Source organism: Protomyctophum bolini, assembly GCF_963924005.1.
Source record: "Protomyctophum bolini genome assembly, chromosome: 15".
NCBI classification, from domain to species: domain Eukaryota; kingdom Metazoa; phylum Chordata; class Actinopteri; order Myctophiformes; family Myctophidae; genus Protomyctophum; species Protomyctophum bolini.
In genome coordinates, this window is record NC_137876.1 from 27,762,283 (window position 1) to 27,779,474 (window position 17,192).

General features: G+C 40.4%; 1 protein-coding gene across 6 annotated transcripts in view; it reads left to right on the forward strand.

Annotated features, from left to right (window-relative positions):
• The first annotated feature begins 731 nt into the window (after positions 1-731).
• Positions 732-17,192, forward strand: part of larp1b (La ribonucleoprotein 1B) — a 40,742-nt gene continuing 24,281 nt past the window's right edge. For 3 of the 6 annotated variants that reach the window (XM_080783056.1, XM_080783059.1, XM_080783060.1), the window contains exons 1-7: positions 732-1,596; positions 4,111-4,172; positions 7,573-7,629; positions 8,297-8,522; positions 9,457-9,624; positions 11,099-11,230; positions 11,997-12,165. In XM_080783056.1, the coding sequence (XP_080639182.1) occupies positions 1,167-1,596; positions 4,111-4,172; positions 7,573-7,629; positions 8,297-8,522; positions 9,457-9,624; positions 11,099-11,230; positions 11,997-12,165 (1,244 nt within the window). In that variant the 5' untranslated portion in view covers positions 732-1,166. The remainder of the gene's footprint in view (positions 1,597-4,110; positions 4,173-7,572; positions 7,630-8,296; positions 8,523-9,456; positions 9,625-11,098; positions 11,231-11,996; positions 12,166-17,192) is intronic. The other 3 variants (XM_080783058.1, XM_080783057.1, XM_080783061.1) reach the window with 3 other exon arrangements.

Consider the following 17,192-nt stretch of genomic DNA (forward strand, 5'->3'; position numbering starts at 1 on the left):
GGTGGTCACCTCACCACCGATAAATCAGACTATGAATAATGCTTGACTTTCACCAGCAAAAAGAAAATATTAAAAAATAAATACTTAAAAAAATATTAAAAACATTTTAATCAATATATCGTGGGACAATATCTTGTGACACCCCTACAGAGGATTAATCTTTCTTTTATCACTTTGGGAAGGTCATTGTTGTTTTTTGAGGGCCTATGCCCAGCTTTGAGTGTTTGTGTAAATGCAAAGTTTGAAAACACTGAAGACAAAACTGTGTAAACACAAACATTGAAAACAAAAGTGAGGAAAATTGTGATTGGTCAGAATGAGATGACGACGAGTGATGATGTTGATGTATGATAAGAGCACCACTCACTTCACACAGGTGTGATTTTTTCAGGTGGAGGGCATGGCGTTTTATACCAGGGTAGATACATTTTCTTCAGGGGTACCCATTTTAAAACTCGACCAACTAATAAATAATTAATAATAATAATAATATAGTAATATGACAATACAAATTGTTATGACAACAATAATTGGTAACAAGAGTTATGATATTTTATGACAAGTGAAGTTATTGTGAAATAATAATAATCAAATGCCTTTTCTTATGCCACCCCGACCCCAGTAGTAACACGTTTATACGTAAATATTGGCAAATCATGGCATTAGTGGCCCTGCGGGGGCGGCAGAGTCAGTGTTTACAGCCTTTGAGCCACCAGACTCCACGAGTTGAGTTCTACTTTCTGTCAAGAAGTAGCATAGCTTAGCGTGTAGTAGTTGGAACCAGAGAGGTTGAGGGGAGGAGGTCGTTTATATAGTACTTTTACTAACCAAAAACTTGCGAGTTGTGAGTGGACTCCCTTTTTGTGTCCGTCGTTTTAAAATAGTGAGTGTTAACTACTTGTTGTACAGTTCATGTGATCCAGCTGACCGAGCAGGGGGGTAAAACTAACATTTAGCTCCACTGGGTCTCGTTGACTCCTGCATGGTAGCTGGCAGCTAGCTAACGTTATCTGCTCGGCTAGCTGGCGACTTGTTTACCGCAAAGTTGACGGTTGCTGTTGTCACGCTGATTTAAACGCATTTCACCTGGAATCTGAGGAACAAGGACCAAAGACTCACGCTGGATTTCGACCGTGTGTGTGGGGTTAGTTAGGAAACTTGGCAGCATGTCCGCCGAGGTTGAGTGTAGTAACGTTGACTCGGGTCTGACAGCGAGCAGCTCAACCGACGGAGAGAAGAACCAAAACAAGCCCGAAGTGACCCCACACAAAGCGGACACAAAGCACCAAGATCAGAAGAAGACCGAAGACAAGCCAGACGGACAGAACACCGAGGTGTCAGAGAAGATCACAGCAGACCTGTCGCACAACAAGAAGTGCAAAGAGAACGACAAGGAGAACGAACAGACCGCCGCTCAGAGCAGCGGTGGCGGCGGCGTTGACTCTGCCGCTGAGAAGCATAAAGTTGTTGGGCTGGTGGAGGCTCCACCGCCGAAAGTCAACCCCTGGACGAAGAGGACAACGGGACGAGTGTCAAACAACTCAAACAACACAAACAATACCATCAACTCATCAAACTCCAACACCCAGGACAAAGGTGAGGGGGTGTTTTTGTGTTGCCACTTGAAAACAAACATTGCCATATTGGTTGCAGTGCAACAGCAGGACAGGGTGTCCATCACTTGGCACTGCATGCGTTTTTCACGGTACATGAAAATGAGTGTCCAGTTAATTGTGTATCCCCTAGAGGTCGCTGTGTGAAAGATGTCGGGGTTTGATGTTGTTACAACCAATGGCACTGGAATCTAGTTACAACTAATCTGTACTGTATAGTGAGGTGACACCTGTCAGTTAAACAATCCTAGCAATAATTATAATGTATCCAAATAACTTTAACGTAGGCTAAATAATAAAAAAAAATTATATATATATATATATATATAAATGTATCTATATATTTTTAAATGTTGATGTGCCTTGCTAAACAACAATCCATTGATCCATTTGATACATTTGTTTTTCACATTTATAGTCGAGCAAGGAAACAAACAGTGACACCCTTGAGTAACAGTATTCGATACGTCACCGATTTCGTTGTAACACGTATAGTTTCATCAATGTGTGTCAGCGTGTTGAATTTTGACAGGCATGCCACACAACTAAGAATGCCGTATTAATGTCCAAACCATAACATTCGTAACAGGGCGACGGGGCCGATTGGCACTTAATGAAACGCAGAAACTCAAATGCCAAGCAAGCATAAGCAACGGCGCTGATGGTGGCATATGGGCATATTCTATCTGCCCCCCATCCCCCCTCTGCTCGGATTGCACTCAAACACGTGGAGATTGCTGACAACTGCTACTTCTTTAGCATGTAGCCACATAGCGGCTATAGTGGCATCATTATATACCCTTTCTCGGACTTTTCAAAAAGAGTGCCACGCTTCATGGCGTAAAACATATAACACATGGGTGGCGTGGGGGGAAAAACATCTACTATGTTGTTTACTGTTGAAATGACTCATTGTAAAAGTGAGTTATACCAGTGAACTCCTTAATGCTCCGCAAACACGTTGTACATATCCAATGGCTTGCCTTCCTGCAAGTCCTCCCACCAACCATGTCACACACACTGTGATAGAGTACAACTTTAATAACCAGTAGAGCTGGGTAGGCCGTAGGGGGACAAGTTTATATCTTTAAACAGAGACCACAATATACTTAAATACGATTGCTTGGCATATTTTACATCCAGCTTATTATTGACAATTTCCTTATGATTAGTACCAGTAATTACCACTGACAGAGTGAACAGTGACATGGCCCAAAATGCTTAATTGCATTGCCATAATAATAATAATAATTAATAAAACACCTTTCATGTCAAGGAATGCAGCAGCAAAGTGCTGTACCAAACAAAGTACAAGAAAAGCTAAACAATTTAATTACTATGTAAGAGGAAGAGCTTTATAGTTGATTCCTTATTCCTTATGTGTGCACACTTGTGGAGAAGTAATAGGACAGCAGTATTTGAAGTATGTGCTCCAGTGACATGCATGGCATCATTTTACAATATTACTGTACAAGCAGTGACGTGGGTGTATGGCTGTGTTTCTACACGATAGTAAGGCATCATTTTACAGTGTTGCTACACCAGTGGATGTAGGCTAAATGTATGGTTGAGATGTCTATGCTTGCTTGCTGTGCTTGTGTCCATTCATGTAACGAGGACATGCCTATAAAATAGTAGGGTGAGGGTCCTGTCTATCATCAACATCATATTACATGATGTAAGGTACTATTATAAAGTTAATTAAAAATACATAATTTTCTTCTGACCTACTTTTACAACTGACATGAGTGTTATGGCTTATAGATAATTATCATGTGGGTTCATAATTGACTAAAATTTAAATTTGAATGTGCTACTGTGCAATTTAGATATTTAGTGTTGCTGCCAACCAACTACTCATGTATCGTCGTTATGTTGTACCTGCATGTATTTCTTTATTTAGGCGTAACAAATTAACCAATTTACTGTGTGAGTAGGGAGTACCTACAGTGGGAAGTGTCAAGAGTGTTATATTTTGTACGATAATCATGTCTTACTACAACCAATGTTGTGGGTGTATATATGGTGTATGTTTTAGGTTACTAAAGGCCTACACCCATTCATGTAAAGTCTTTCTTATCAAGCCGACCATCCTCTGTGCTGTGATAGGGAACATGTCAAGCCCCAATGTGCTACTCCCAGACTACAGCCTCAGAGCTCCTTTAAAAAAAAAAGTGTAACTGTTACCACAGCTGTAAAAGGAATAGAACAAGAGGGAAAAGAGCTAAACACTAGTTATGGGGTGGGAGAATATTATTGAATGATATAATCATGACATGGTGCTAAAATAGCAGTAGCAAGTCCGTTTCTGGGCCAGGAATTCTGTACATTGTAACTTAGTATTATATGTATCCTGATGAAAGCAGACATGCCGATACGCATTGGTATGTTTTCTTTTAATTGGTTTCTAATTATTGAAAGGTTGTTATTCCTAAGATTGAGGCTTATTCTCTTTGATGAATGACATCACAGTTATTTGTTGACCTCATGTCCACAGATCAACTGAATTCTTTGAAGGTGGTGCGTGCAGCCAAGCCCAGGACAAGAAAGTCCAGCAAGGTAATGTTTATTTTTATTTTTATAAACAATTATAGCCATTGTGTTCAGCCTGCAGAAAAGTTTGACAGTAATGCTTGGCCATGTTATTGACATTGTCTTGACTTGAAGGCAGGTGTTTTATTATGAGTGAAGTTAAATATACAATTATAACTATTAAATAAATAGGCTGGCTATATAAAGACCCCATAAAATTGACATCATGATTTGATTCTACATACATGATTCCTGTAAAAACCGTAAGGTAGGGCAGGATAGGATGACACGATATTAATTGCCATTTACAGTAGCCAATGGGAAGCATTTATTAGTGTCAACTGGTGTCAACGTTTGTGTCTTCTATCAAAGGCAGTGAAGTAGCGCAAGTTGTGATATTGTGATGTGATATTCATTAATATTGAGCAATTCATTAAAAATCAATCAATACGTTATTTACAATCGGGCTGCAACTAAGAGACCAGCAATTACGCCGCGGACAAAGCCAACTCGGATCGTGACAATTCATTATGTTTTGGGCCGATCAAATAATTTATAAGAAGAAAAACAAAACAAATAGTGTTGTCTCCTGCCTTTATTTTCTTCTTTCTAATGATTTGATCGGCCCAAAATATTGTGTTCATTGTCATGATTTGTCACGATCCGAGTTGGCTTTGTCCGCAGCGTAACCATCTTTAAATAAATACTTGGGCAAATGCATTGGGATTCATTTCGTCGTTCTGAAAGGGGGAGGGACTGCGACGCTCTATAGGTTCGCCTGTCAGTTCGCCTGTCGGCAGAGCACATCTGTGTGAGATGCAAAAGTACCACGTTTGGTTCCTGCTTTCACATGTTTAATTGGTTGTCTATCTATCTACAAATGCTAGTTTAAAACTTTGATTAAATTTACTGTTGAATTTAGGCATTAGACGTTTTGCCTGATCCAGAGCAAAGGACTTACAAGTGTTCTCCTTCACCAGTCTCTTGGGGAAGAAAAACACTTTATTTTGGTTCCTATTCCAAGTAAATATTGGAATGTTTCAGGTATTTGTAGCTGGGGGACAAATCATCAGTTTATCACTTATATTAAAGTAAAAGGCATTATGCTGGGGAATATGACTTAAAAACATATTTCAATCAATCAAATTCAGTCACATATTGAAATGCCCTTTATGTGTCTCTTCTGGAGAGAATTATGGCACGTGACTTTTGAATAACAGGTTGAAGTGGTAGAGCAATGCAGAGATAAAAAACATTTTGATGACTTGTTGAATCACATTTAGAAATTGCGTTTTGGCTCTGTGAGATACAGTACAAACCATAATTGCACATTTGATATTTAGCATATTCAGCAGATGCATTGAAAGAGATGAGTTGTTTGTGGAAATCTGGCAATTATTTTTAAAATGAGAAAACATTCACTTCCACTTAAAAGCAGTGCAGCAAAATGTTATCAAGTTTCAGTGGCCAGGTTGAACCATCTACTGTATATGGCTATGGTTCAAAATGCTAGCTGCAAAACGTGACATCATATCAGACCAAATTACAGCAACTATTAAAAGATGAGGTGTGTGTGTGTGTTTGTGTGTGTGTGTGTGTGTGTGTGTGTGTGTGTGTGTGTGTGTGTGTGTGTGTGTGTGTGAGTGTGTGAGTGTGTGAGTGAGACCTTTTCCTAATACATTATTTTAATTTGGTCTCTCGACATTCCACACAGTGATCCAACCCATATGCCATTTAGTTGTTCAACTTCAGCCCAAGGAGACGTGAAATAACTTTCCTCTGTATGAAAACCACAGTCAGCATTTCCTTTTTTATTTTAGACAATTAACTGTTCATTCCTTCAGTCTAATCTTACTCTAGTGTACACCCTTGATCTGCTATCAGCCTGTCCAATATTGACACCAGCAGAAAGTTACTCAGCTGTGGCCAGGGCTGTTTATCAAGTTCTGGGCCCTGCGGACTCGCACTCAACACACACACACACACACACACACACACACACACGCACGCACGCACGCACGCACGCATGCACAGGTTTAATATTTTTCTCGTATTTGGCTCATTAGAAATCCCGGGAATTTGCCAACCTTTTCCGGGGCTACCTGGGAATTCCCGTCCAAAAAAAAGAAAAAAGTGCCCACTAAAATGCATTTATATGTAGATACTTATACAATAGAATAGTGATATTTAATTGTTTAAAACGTTTTATTTGAGCAAAATATGAACATACAATTCAACTATTAAATTACACACGTTTTTTAGGCTGAATATCGGAGCGAATGTCGGAGCACGGGGAAAAATAATCGACCTCATGTCTTTCACATAGCTATACATGGTCTTTCACCCTTTGAGCAGTGCTGGGTCCCGTTCTCCGCTGAGAAGGTGATCATCTCGTTTTGTACTTTATGAAAAGTCCGATTGGGTATAAGAATAGCCAGCATGGCCAGGGCACACAACGGCAACACACTGATTATATTGTATCAAGGTCGACAGCGAGAGAGAGAGAGAGAGCTCAGGCTGACAACGCGTCTCATCTGGTCTTGTAGGCTACATCACATAATGTTATCTGGAAATATCTGCACGGTACCATCGTGCGACAAAAGATAATCCAGGCTTGAATTTAAATGGCATTAAATATGCTTTATATATATATTCCGGACGCAACACTGTAGGCTACATCAGAGCATGGTCGTTTAATACATTGATTGCAGCTGCATTTGATGAGAGACGTAGCAGATACGTCTCTCATCAATGCAAACTGCAAAGCCATTATGTTTCATCATTGCTGGCATGCAAGGAATACCAGGCACGTTATACATTTAAGGGGATAGATTCTCTAATCTACACTATATGGACATCATTATAGCGTATTTTTGGGGCTGTCAGTCCGTGTGTGTTGCTGTCCCCTCTTGCATCTGTTTTTCTCTCAGTACCGGCCGCTGCACTGTTCCATACAGTAGTGTGATTGATCCATATATATAAATCAAACATGTTTGATTTATATATATAAGCTCTGGGTACAAACTCCTTTAGTGTAATTTCTAACAATAAAAAAACAACCCCCGGGACGACGGGTCGCGAAGCCATTTCCCGGGCGGGAAATTAAGTGCGCTGTACCCGGGAAGCCCGGATCCCAGCATCCCGGGGTAAAACCCTAACACACACACCACATGTACGCACACACACGTGCGCACGCACAGACACGTGCGCACGCACAGACATGCAGCTATCGGTTGTTTACATTATTGTACAGACAAGAACACTGGCCTCTTTCATTACTGTTGATTTTATAGTAACTTAATAGAGAGAAATGTGTAGTGGATAATTCATTTCGACTGCTAAGGAGGAAGTATTGAACTGCTAATACTGTTATGCTTCTTACTTGATCTTTTTCTGTTTGTCTGTCTGTGTTTTTTCTGTTTTTTAGTCAAGTGATTTCAGTGATATCACAAACTGGCCCACTCCTGGTGAGCTGGCCAAAGAGGTATGATACTGTGTGTGGTTGAAAATGTGTGTGTGTTTACCTGTATATGTTTGTTTAAGATGGACGGTTGGAGGGAGGTGCACTAAAACCAAAAATCTTGTGCTTATTCTAGGTGATGTTTTGCATTTGTTCACTAGAGGGAGCACTGAATGTTTTAGCATAGTGGCATTCAGTTATGATGCTCTGAGTCCATGCAGATTTCCATTCCAACCCCACTCTGTCATGTGATTTCAATAATTGGTACCTGTGCATTCAGAGAGACTGGGTAACTAAATTAACACTTTGCGGACTTAGCTAGAACCTATCCATTGTTTGATTTAATGAGATCATAGAGTGGGAAAATAGAGGTATCGTTCCCACAATGAAATTGTGAGCTGAGCTTGGTAACACACATTCAGGGCGAGTGGGCTACCATTTATTTGAGATGGTTGTGTTTAGGCATTCTGTTACAGTTGGCTAAGGTTAAATATAACGTTAAAAGTGTGATGAAATTATCATTTAGGTATGGGGGTTTGCTGTGGTTAACATATGCAAGGATATGGCAAGGCAGAGTTAGCCAGCAGTTATAGCTACACCTAAAAACCCTTGGATTCAGAGTTTGTACTTTGTAGAAATTGGGTACAGCTTCAGGAGCTGTGACCAAGAAAATATCTCCCTTGTTCAACAGCAGAATGTCCAAAACTCTGACGGAAAGAAGCCTCCAGTAAAGAGTAAAGAGAAGGGTGAGAGGAAGAAGGACAGACCTGAGAAGAGGCCCGATGATGGCAGCCATGATAGCAGTGACAGCAAGGAGAACCAGGAGGCTCAGCAGGACCCTCTGGCTGACCTGCCCAAGGATGGAGACACAGAAACAGGACAGGATGTTAAGAACGATGACCTGAAGAAGAGGGGAGGTGAGAGTGATCTGCCATTGAGTGAAGCATGTCGAACTGCATCCTTTAAATCAAACAGTGGATAATAAAGTGTGATAGATGGACTGTTTGTGAAATGCTCTCATTTGCAATGGCCACCGCCTACAATTCCTATCTTTAATTACTGTAATGCATGGGGTTTTCAAAGTCTGAGACCTTCTTTGAATAAACAACTAGACAACCGTACCCGCCATTTCACAGACGCTACCAGAAAGCTACTATCTTCTGCTAGTAATGAGAGTATCTTACTATTATGTAAAGAGAGAACTTCACGCACAATTACAAATGAATGAGTGCCAGAGAGCAAAGTAGGAGAGAGGAAATTCATATAAACTGAAAGGTTTATTATTAGTTTTTATTCGTTTCATTATTTGTGTGCTAGATTCAGGAAAACTAATATACAGTAGATCATAACAGACACCTCACATCTATACACACCCACCCTGCAATGCTTTTGCGATGCATGGTGTTTTTCCGCACCTGCTGCTGTAAACTCGCATGTTGCACCTCTCGCACGATTCACTCACACTGACTATGCACACAGTAACACAGTAACACAGGCATAACAGCCATCTTATACCATACATACATACCCCACGGCGATGGTGGATAATGGACTTAGCAACGGTATTCTTTTCTCTATACTCTGGTATTCTTTTTCTCTATATTCTTTTACAGAGATTGAATGAAGGACTTTAATATAGCCCCCCCCCCCACACACATACACACACACACACACACACACACACACACACACACACACACACACACACACACACACACACACACACACAATGAATGCATAGAGCATTTTTTGGAGTATAAATACATATATTTTTTAAAGAGGTCTGGAACAGTACATTCTGGACCGCAACTCTTCAAAAGCTGCTGTGTTGTCGGTGTGCGTCATCGCTAGGTAACAAACGTAAGTGGGTCTCTCTGCCATTGGAGGAAGTGACCCAGGATGGCGGCGCTGCCATGGAAACGTCCGGCGAGGGCGGGACAGATTCCAACCACGTGTCACCTGACCCCATGTCACCCAATCACACGCTCCATAGTAACAGGGCGCATGATAGCACCAGGAGTAAGTTGGCAGTAGCTTGTTTTGTTGTATCCTTGGCTTCCTACATCTGCAGTGGTGCTGTGCTTCATTGACATGATGTAACCCTAGGCATGCAACGTGTTTTGGTACTTGCCCTCTACTCAATTGGAGTCTCTTAACTCCAGTCTGCTATTAGGGCTGCACGATTATGTCCAAAATGATAATCACGATTATTTTGACCAATATTGAGATCAGGATTAGATTTTGTTTTTGACACAACCATACTGTATCACTGCTTTCTCATTCATGTTGTGCTACTTGATATTTCTGCTAATGTAGGTTTGAATCAAAATAAAACATTTCCTCCATAATAAATACCAAAACTTACATGTATAACTAATTGAAATCAACAGAGCAATGCTTTCACTTTGACATATTCCTGCTAATTAACACATTGCAGACTTTGAAGTCTTTCACTCCATTCATTGTACCTGCATGATGGCTGTGAATATAACTGCTTAAAGTCTTCAAATGCAAATAAAATGTTTAATTAAAACTTTATTTGCATTTGAAGACACTGCAAGAGTTTCTTCTTTTTCAATTGTGGGGAGCCAAAATCATGATCCAGATTAAAATTTGATGATTAATTGTGCAGTCCTAGCTTATATAGCCATGCTGAAATTGCTCACTTCTAACTCTGCTGCATTTGTCTTTAGTATGTACTGTATACTACTTTATCTTGCTAATAATTTATTTTCAGTGTAACAGCTTTGTCTGCTGCAGCAGTGGAACAGCATTTGTTTACCGTACATAACTACATCTGAATATCAGACAACGAGTTCCCAACCTTTTTTGTCCTTCAGGTAACTCGCCACAGATAAAGTTCCACTGTAATACTGCAGTAGCAACACCAGCGGGTATTAAACAAACAGAACTCTCTGAAAGCAGTATTATGAGCCATTTACTGAACGTACATTATGACCACTGATAACCTTACAAACAGTTTGCTGGCCACGCTACTCCTATCCTGAAACAGTATTTTTCTCGTTCTGTGACCCTTTACCCACATTGATATCCGACTATAGGAGGCCCCTCACTGGGTTCCTTCGCTCCAAGTTAGGGAATGTCACAATTATGACATTTTACTTGATGATTAATTGGCACTCAAATAATTGCGTTTCTGTCGTTGAACATTGGAACATTATGAATGATTTAGGGTTAAATCCCACCAGTACGTCCCCTCAACTGTCTCACTCTATTTTAGAATGTTTTTGCTGTCTGCCCTAAAGAAGGTCAATAGACCAAAAGCTTGCAATACAAATACCCGATTTTGCACAGAATTGAGTGGAGCGGAGCCTTCCTTTATTTTTTTCATATCTATGCTGTCCGTCTAAATCATTATAAATACACACAAAGGGAGTACACTGCCCTAGTCTAGAGTGTAGAGAAAATAAAAAGAGAAAAGGGGAATTATTAGATTAGATCGTAATTTGCGCCACATTCTTCCCCCTCCTAGGTTGGAGGAGAGAACCGAGGGACTATGGTGACGACTCTGCCAGCGTGCGGAGCGATGGAGGCAGCATTCGCGGAGGTCCTCGGGGTCGAGGGAAAGGCCGCGGCAGGGGAAGAGGTCGCGGGCGAGGTAATGGTAAAATAAAACATCATTGACCATATTCACACCTGTCAATTTTACACTTGCGTCATACTCGGAAGTGCCACACCCAGTATGAAGTAAGAGCAAAATCTCTTTGATGAAGGACGTTTTTTGCCTGTGTGTGTGTGGGGTGGGGCAATTTGTGAATATTTTCAATTAAATACAATGCTTTCAAAATCAAAATACTGTTTGTTGGGATGCTATTTAAATTGGCGTGTCAGTAGCTTGAGGAAATAAAAACATGTTCTCATCCAGATACAGATACAATAACGAGGTAGATGCAATAACTAATTGTATAAAATATTCAACGTGGAAAAAAACATGCATATGTTTCTAGATTAAAGAATATTCTTTATGGGTTATCTGCCATCTGACATTGTTGCTGTTAGTTCCACAGACTACCAATTTCCTCTGGTTCTGCATTGGTGCTTATCTTTTTGATATGTGATATATGATAATGGGTTGTCGCTTTCCAACTTTATTACTCCCCCACAGTTATTGTCAATTTGGAAGCTGACACTATCTGAATTTAGCCTTCTACTGTACACTGTTGCACAGTACATTTAAAAAAAATTGTGCATACTTCAGAAGCTCACGTTGAAGATGATGATGGCAACAGTAATGGATCAGTTCTTTGTTATTTTGTTATCATTATATAACAGAACAGGATCAACAGTTAGTTAATCCTGTTCCTTTTCATATATTTGTGTCCATTCTAATTTCTTTAGTCAGTGATTAATCCATCATATTGTTTCTCCAGGTCGCTATGAGTACTCTCAGATCTACAGGGACGGCCAGTCATCTGATGGCTCCAGTGGTCAGGCCCCGGCTGAGTTTGGTTCCAACTATTATTACTATGATAATGGAAACAAGCTTCAGATGTACACAGTAGATGAAAAACTGCTCAAGGAGTACGTCAAACGCCAAATGTAAGTACCGTCTCATTTATTAATTTGTTGAAGATGATGGCCATGCACTTTGATTACATAACAGTATGTAGGAACCATTTTCTCGAAATGTTTGTTTTTGTGGCTTTCGCCTTTATTTTATTTTATAGAGGGATAGATAGTAGGCTGACAGGAAATGGGGAGAGAGGTGGGGGGGTGACACGCAGTAAAGACAGTCGGGATCGGGAGTCGAACCTGCGGTACACAATCGGTGAGCCACGGCCCAGGGAACCATTTTCTTTGCCATGTAAGAACATTAGATAATAGATCACTCATTCTTAAGATGAGGGACAAAAGTGGAAAAAACATGTCCCACACATAAGAGCCTTATTTTATGTAAAAAAATAATTAATTCATAAAAATAAAAGCACTTGCAAAGTTAAGTGTAATACAGTTGTGTATTATTATGCCCTTAATTTCATTATAATTGTTTTCATATTCCATCTGAATTAGTTAAAAGCAAGCCCTGTACCCAAAAAGGCCTGTATTTAGCCTGTCCCCAGCAAGTGGCCACAATTTCAAACTGCCAAAAAATTGTCTAATACTGTCACAATCATATAAATATACATACTAAATTAAAGTAGATTGTCAACAACATAGCAAATAATATACACAGTTAATTTTAATTTATATTTTCTATTAAATATCTCATATCAAATGTTCGTCCCACGTCTCCGTCAACTCCGTCAGGTTTTTTTTTTAAGTCTTAAATTAATCAGAAAATATTGTCGACAGATTTAGCCTGAAGACTCCTTTTCCAAGTCCCATTTATATTTGTTGCAACAGTGGAGTACCTGGTCTGACAAGCATTCAATTGTTTGATATTTTAAACAAACAATGTTGATAACAATGTGGTCACAGTTTTTACATGTCAACTCCGTCTGCACATTTTTATGATCTTTGTTAAGAATTCCAAAATAATGTTTATTATTTTAGTTTAGGGGTTAGGTTTAGCTAACAAAATTAAGCAAAAACAAAATGGCTACATTGTACTAAAGAGGGTTAAGATGAAAACAAATGCCATTTTGTCAACTCCGTCAGACGTCAACTCCGTCAGATTTTGTGTCTGACGGAGTTGACGTGTATCTGACGGAGTTGACAAAAGTGTTCCTAAAACAATAAAATTATTGTTTTTGAATAATGGGCAGTATTCTAATTTGGCACACAGTTAGAGCATGCCTTAAGGAACATTTTTGGCTATGGGGCCATCACAGATTTGTCTCGTGGTGACCATGGCAGCCATATTACAAAAGAGCCGCCACCTGATGTTATTTTACAATAACTCAAGTTCTACACCACCTAGGATCTTGATTCTGGTGACTAATCATACATTTTCAAGGATGTGGGGTACATTGGTAATATTTAGATTTGTCCTGTGACCATAGCAGCCTTTTTTTTTTCAAAATGGCCGCCACCTGCTGTTATTTTACAATAACTCAAGTTTTAGACCACCTAGGATCTTGATTTTGGCGACTAATCATACATTTTAAAAGATGAGAAATACAGTGGTACTATTTAGATTTGTCCTGTGACCATGGCAGCCATTGTTTTTCAAAATGACCACCAACCTGCTGTTATTTTACCAATAACTCAAGTTTTAGACCACCAAGGATCTTGATTCTGGCGACTAATCATTACATTTTCAAGGATGAACTTTCTCTGGGAGAGGTAAGGGCTTATTTAAAGGTGCAGGTTGAGTTTCTACTGACAGGTCATTAAAAGGAGGTGGGCTTCTGGCCTTTGACTTGCCCCTTTCAGGTACAGATGCACAGTTTGACTTCACTGGCCACTGCAGGGAACTGTGGGGGAGAAACTTTGGTCTCTTGACACCCCGATTAGGTTCAGGGTTTTTTATGGTGGAGACTTGCCTTTCATGACATCTTTGCTGCAGCAGTTGATCTCCTTACTGCCAGTGGTGGCACACTCTGGGTCTCTGGGGCATTGTATCTTGGTGGCCTCCTGCCAGTGTTTCTCCATCCTTCTCCTGAGCTCTGTGTTCTGGGGCTCTGTTATAGTCAACTTACATTGTCTTGGCTGGAGATTGCTTTCCTGCAGGGTCCAGCCCAGTCTTGTGCAGATGGCTGCTGGCCCACCTGGAGGCCCCAACCTCACTTGTTCGGTTGGTGTGATTAGGTGGGGTGGTCTTCCCCAATCAGGATGAGGGGTTTGACCCTTTCAAACGGCAGTCTGGCCAAGTGTCTGTATTTAGTTGTGAGTTTAGATACAGGATACGATTGCTCACCCAGCCCCAGGTGACATGAGGTGAAGGCTCCTTTGATTTGGTAACATTGCTTTGGTTGACATGCTGGGGACACAGAGAAAGACACTGATGCCTTCAGTGTCTGCACATCCTGCCTGATGGTCCTGAAGCCAAATCTTCTGTCTTCAGTCTTTCGCTCACTGTTCACTGCTCACTGTTCACCTCACCGAATTTAGCCCAAGGAGTTTGACCCCTAGTTTGGCCATAGACCCCCTAGTTTGGCCATAGCCACTTGCCCAAATGTGCCGACATGTGCTGACCTCATCACATCTGTGATGATGGCTATGGCCGTTTTTAGCCAACGTAGTGTTTTTTGTGCAAAACTAATGCTTGGAATGGATCCAGAATCATGAAAAGCCCCTAGTTTGACATGCCACATGCTACTTAAAGCATAATGAAATTTAGAACATTTAGCCTTATATTGGTTGTTGATGGTACCCAACTTTCAGCAGCTGTCAAACATGCCCCTAGGGTGGTCAAATAGAAACCAATGTGGGATATGTTAGTAGACACCTTTACAAACATTGGTGAAGAAAATTCTTGGTAAGAAATGTATTCACAGATTTTATATTATTCTGATAATATTCCCTGAGTAAATTGGTAAAATAATAGCAGGTCCACCATTTTTGAAAATGTCTACCATCCATGGTCACAGGATAAATCTAAATAGTACAACTGTATTCCTCACCCTTGAAAATGTATGATTAGTCACCAGAATCAAGATCCTAGGTGGTGTAGAACTTGAGTTATTGGGAAATAACAGAAAGTTGGCGGCCATTTTGAAAAATGGCTGCCATGTTCACAGGGCAAATCTAAATAGTACCACTGTATTCCTCATCCTTGAAAATGTGGGATTAGTCACCAGAATCAAGATCCTAGGTGGTCTAGAACCTAAATCAGTTAAACTTGTCAACTCCGTCAGATGTTCGTCAACTCCGTCAGACGTTCGTCCCGTGATGTTTTTGTTAATTTCCAAAGAAATAGAAAATTCGCTGTCAAATCTTTTGTGCTTATGTATTGAAACACCAACTGAAATGATACGTAATGATGATTTCTTTTTTTTTTACATGGTTTTCATGTTATAATATTGAAAATAAAGGTTGAAATGACGGTTTTGAGAAATTGGATATTTCATAATAGTGTGATATTGGAACAAAATAATATTAAAAGATTTGTATTACTTAACTTGATTACTGAAAGCCATTATAAGATAACTGAGGACTTTATATTATTGTTGAAATGATAAAATTCAATTAAAAGGGATTTTAGTGTGTCTGACGGAGTTGACATGAATCAGGTATTAAGTGCATAAATGTCCCATTTTAGAAAGAAATGTTATGCGAAAAACCTGTTCCTTCTCAAGATTGGTAGTTGAGACCTGTGTCTACAAATACATCTATTTGATTTGAATGTATCTTAAAAAAAAAAAAAATCCAGTTTGAAAAAAGTTTTGTCCCTTATCTCAAGAATGGGTGAGATACAGAATAGCTGAACATTTCACCTTAACACTTTAATCTAGTCAGTTGTATATGTTGCCTATATGTTGCATCATGATCCAAAGAATCAAGGAAAATATATAAAATAAAAAATAGGAGGTCGGGTGGAGGTCCGGGAGTGTGCGTGCAAAGTTTCCTTAAAGGCCTGCCCCTCAGTCGGCGACAACAGGACAGCCATGCCCCAGGGTCCCACAGTCCCACTATACAAGATCCAAGAGATTTATTGTCAAGGATGTACAAGTATTTGCACTGTGAAAATAATTGGTTGGGGGTGCTCTAAATACACAACAAAAACAATACACAAATACCTGTACGGACAGCGCCTAAAAGCAATTAATAAATGCCAGTGGCCAAGGAAGAAAACTCCCTCCTCCTCTCCAGCCAGAGGCGTCCACCTACCCCACAGGGCAACAAAGAGAAGAAGAGGAAGACGCGGATGGCCTTGCTGCCACATAGTCTCCCCCTCTCTGCCTTCAGTTTACTTGTTTGTCTACAGTGTACACTCTCCATAGGTTAGTCATAGGTGTGACTTTGTGTAAATAAGGAATAAAAATAAGTTGTGTGCTCGGCAAACATTCCCTATATGAATAAAGGTAAAAATGGGAAATTAACATAGTATCTGTGTTGCACGGAAACGGTTTACTCAATGAAAGGTGTTCTGTTTTTCCCCGGGCGTCTGTCCTGCAGGGGGCAGTGTTTCTATTGTGGCTGAGTGACAGGCGTGGCCTCATTGCAGGCCCAGACCCAGAATAGTGGCGATGTCCTAAATATAGACCCTGGGCCTACTGCCTTGGACGAGAGAGGGGGTGAATATATGAGAGAGAGAGAGGCTGATCAAGAGAATGGCAGATAGAGGGAGTGTGTAGGAAGAGTGGCCAGCTATCTATGAAAAGGGGGAAAATGATGAAGGGAGGGAGAGGATGAGGAGAGTGCGAGTCTGTGTGATTGAGCAAGGGATATAAGGACTGGGGAGAAATGGGTAGATGGATGGTCTCGTTGACGGGGAGCAAGATGATATGGGACAGTGAGTGACCACTTGGAGGGAAGGAGAGAGAGTGACAATTTAGTCCTCTCCGCTCTTGTCTCATGTCTTGCTCTTGCTCTTCTATCCCTGATCCTCAACTCTTAACAAACGCTCCCTCACACCCCCAGGCTCATGGTGGAATGTGTGTGTGTGTGTGTGTGTGTGTGTGTGTGTGTGTGTGTGTGTGTGTGTGTGTGTGTGTGTGTGTACCTTAGCAACCTTTCTTTGA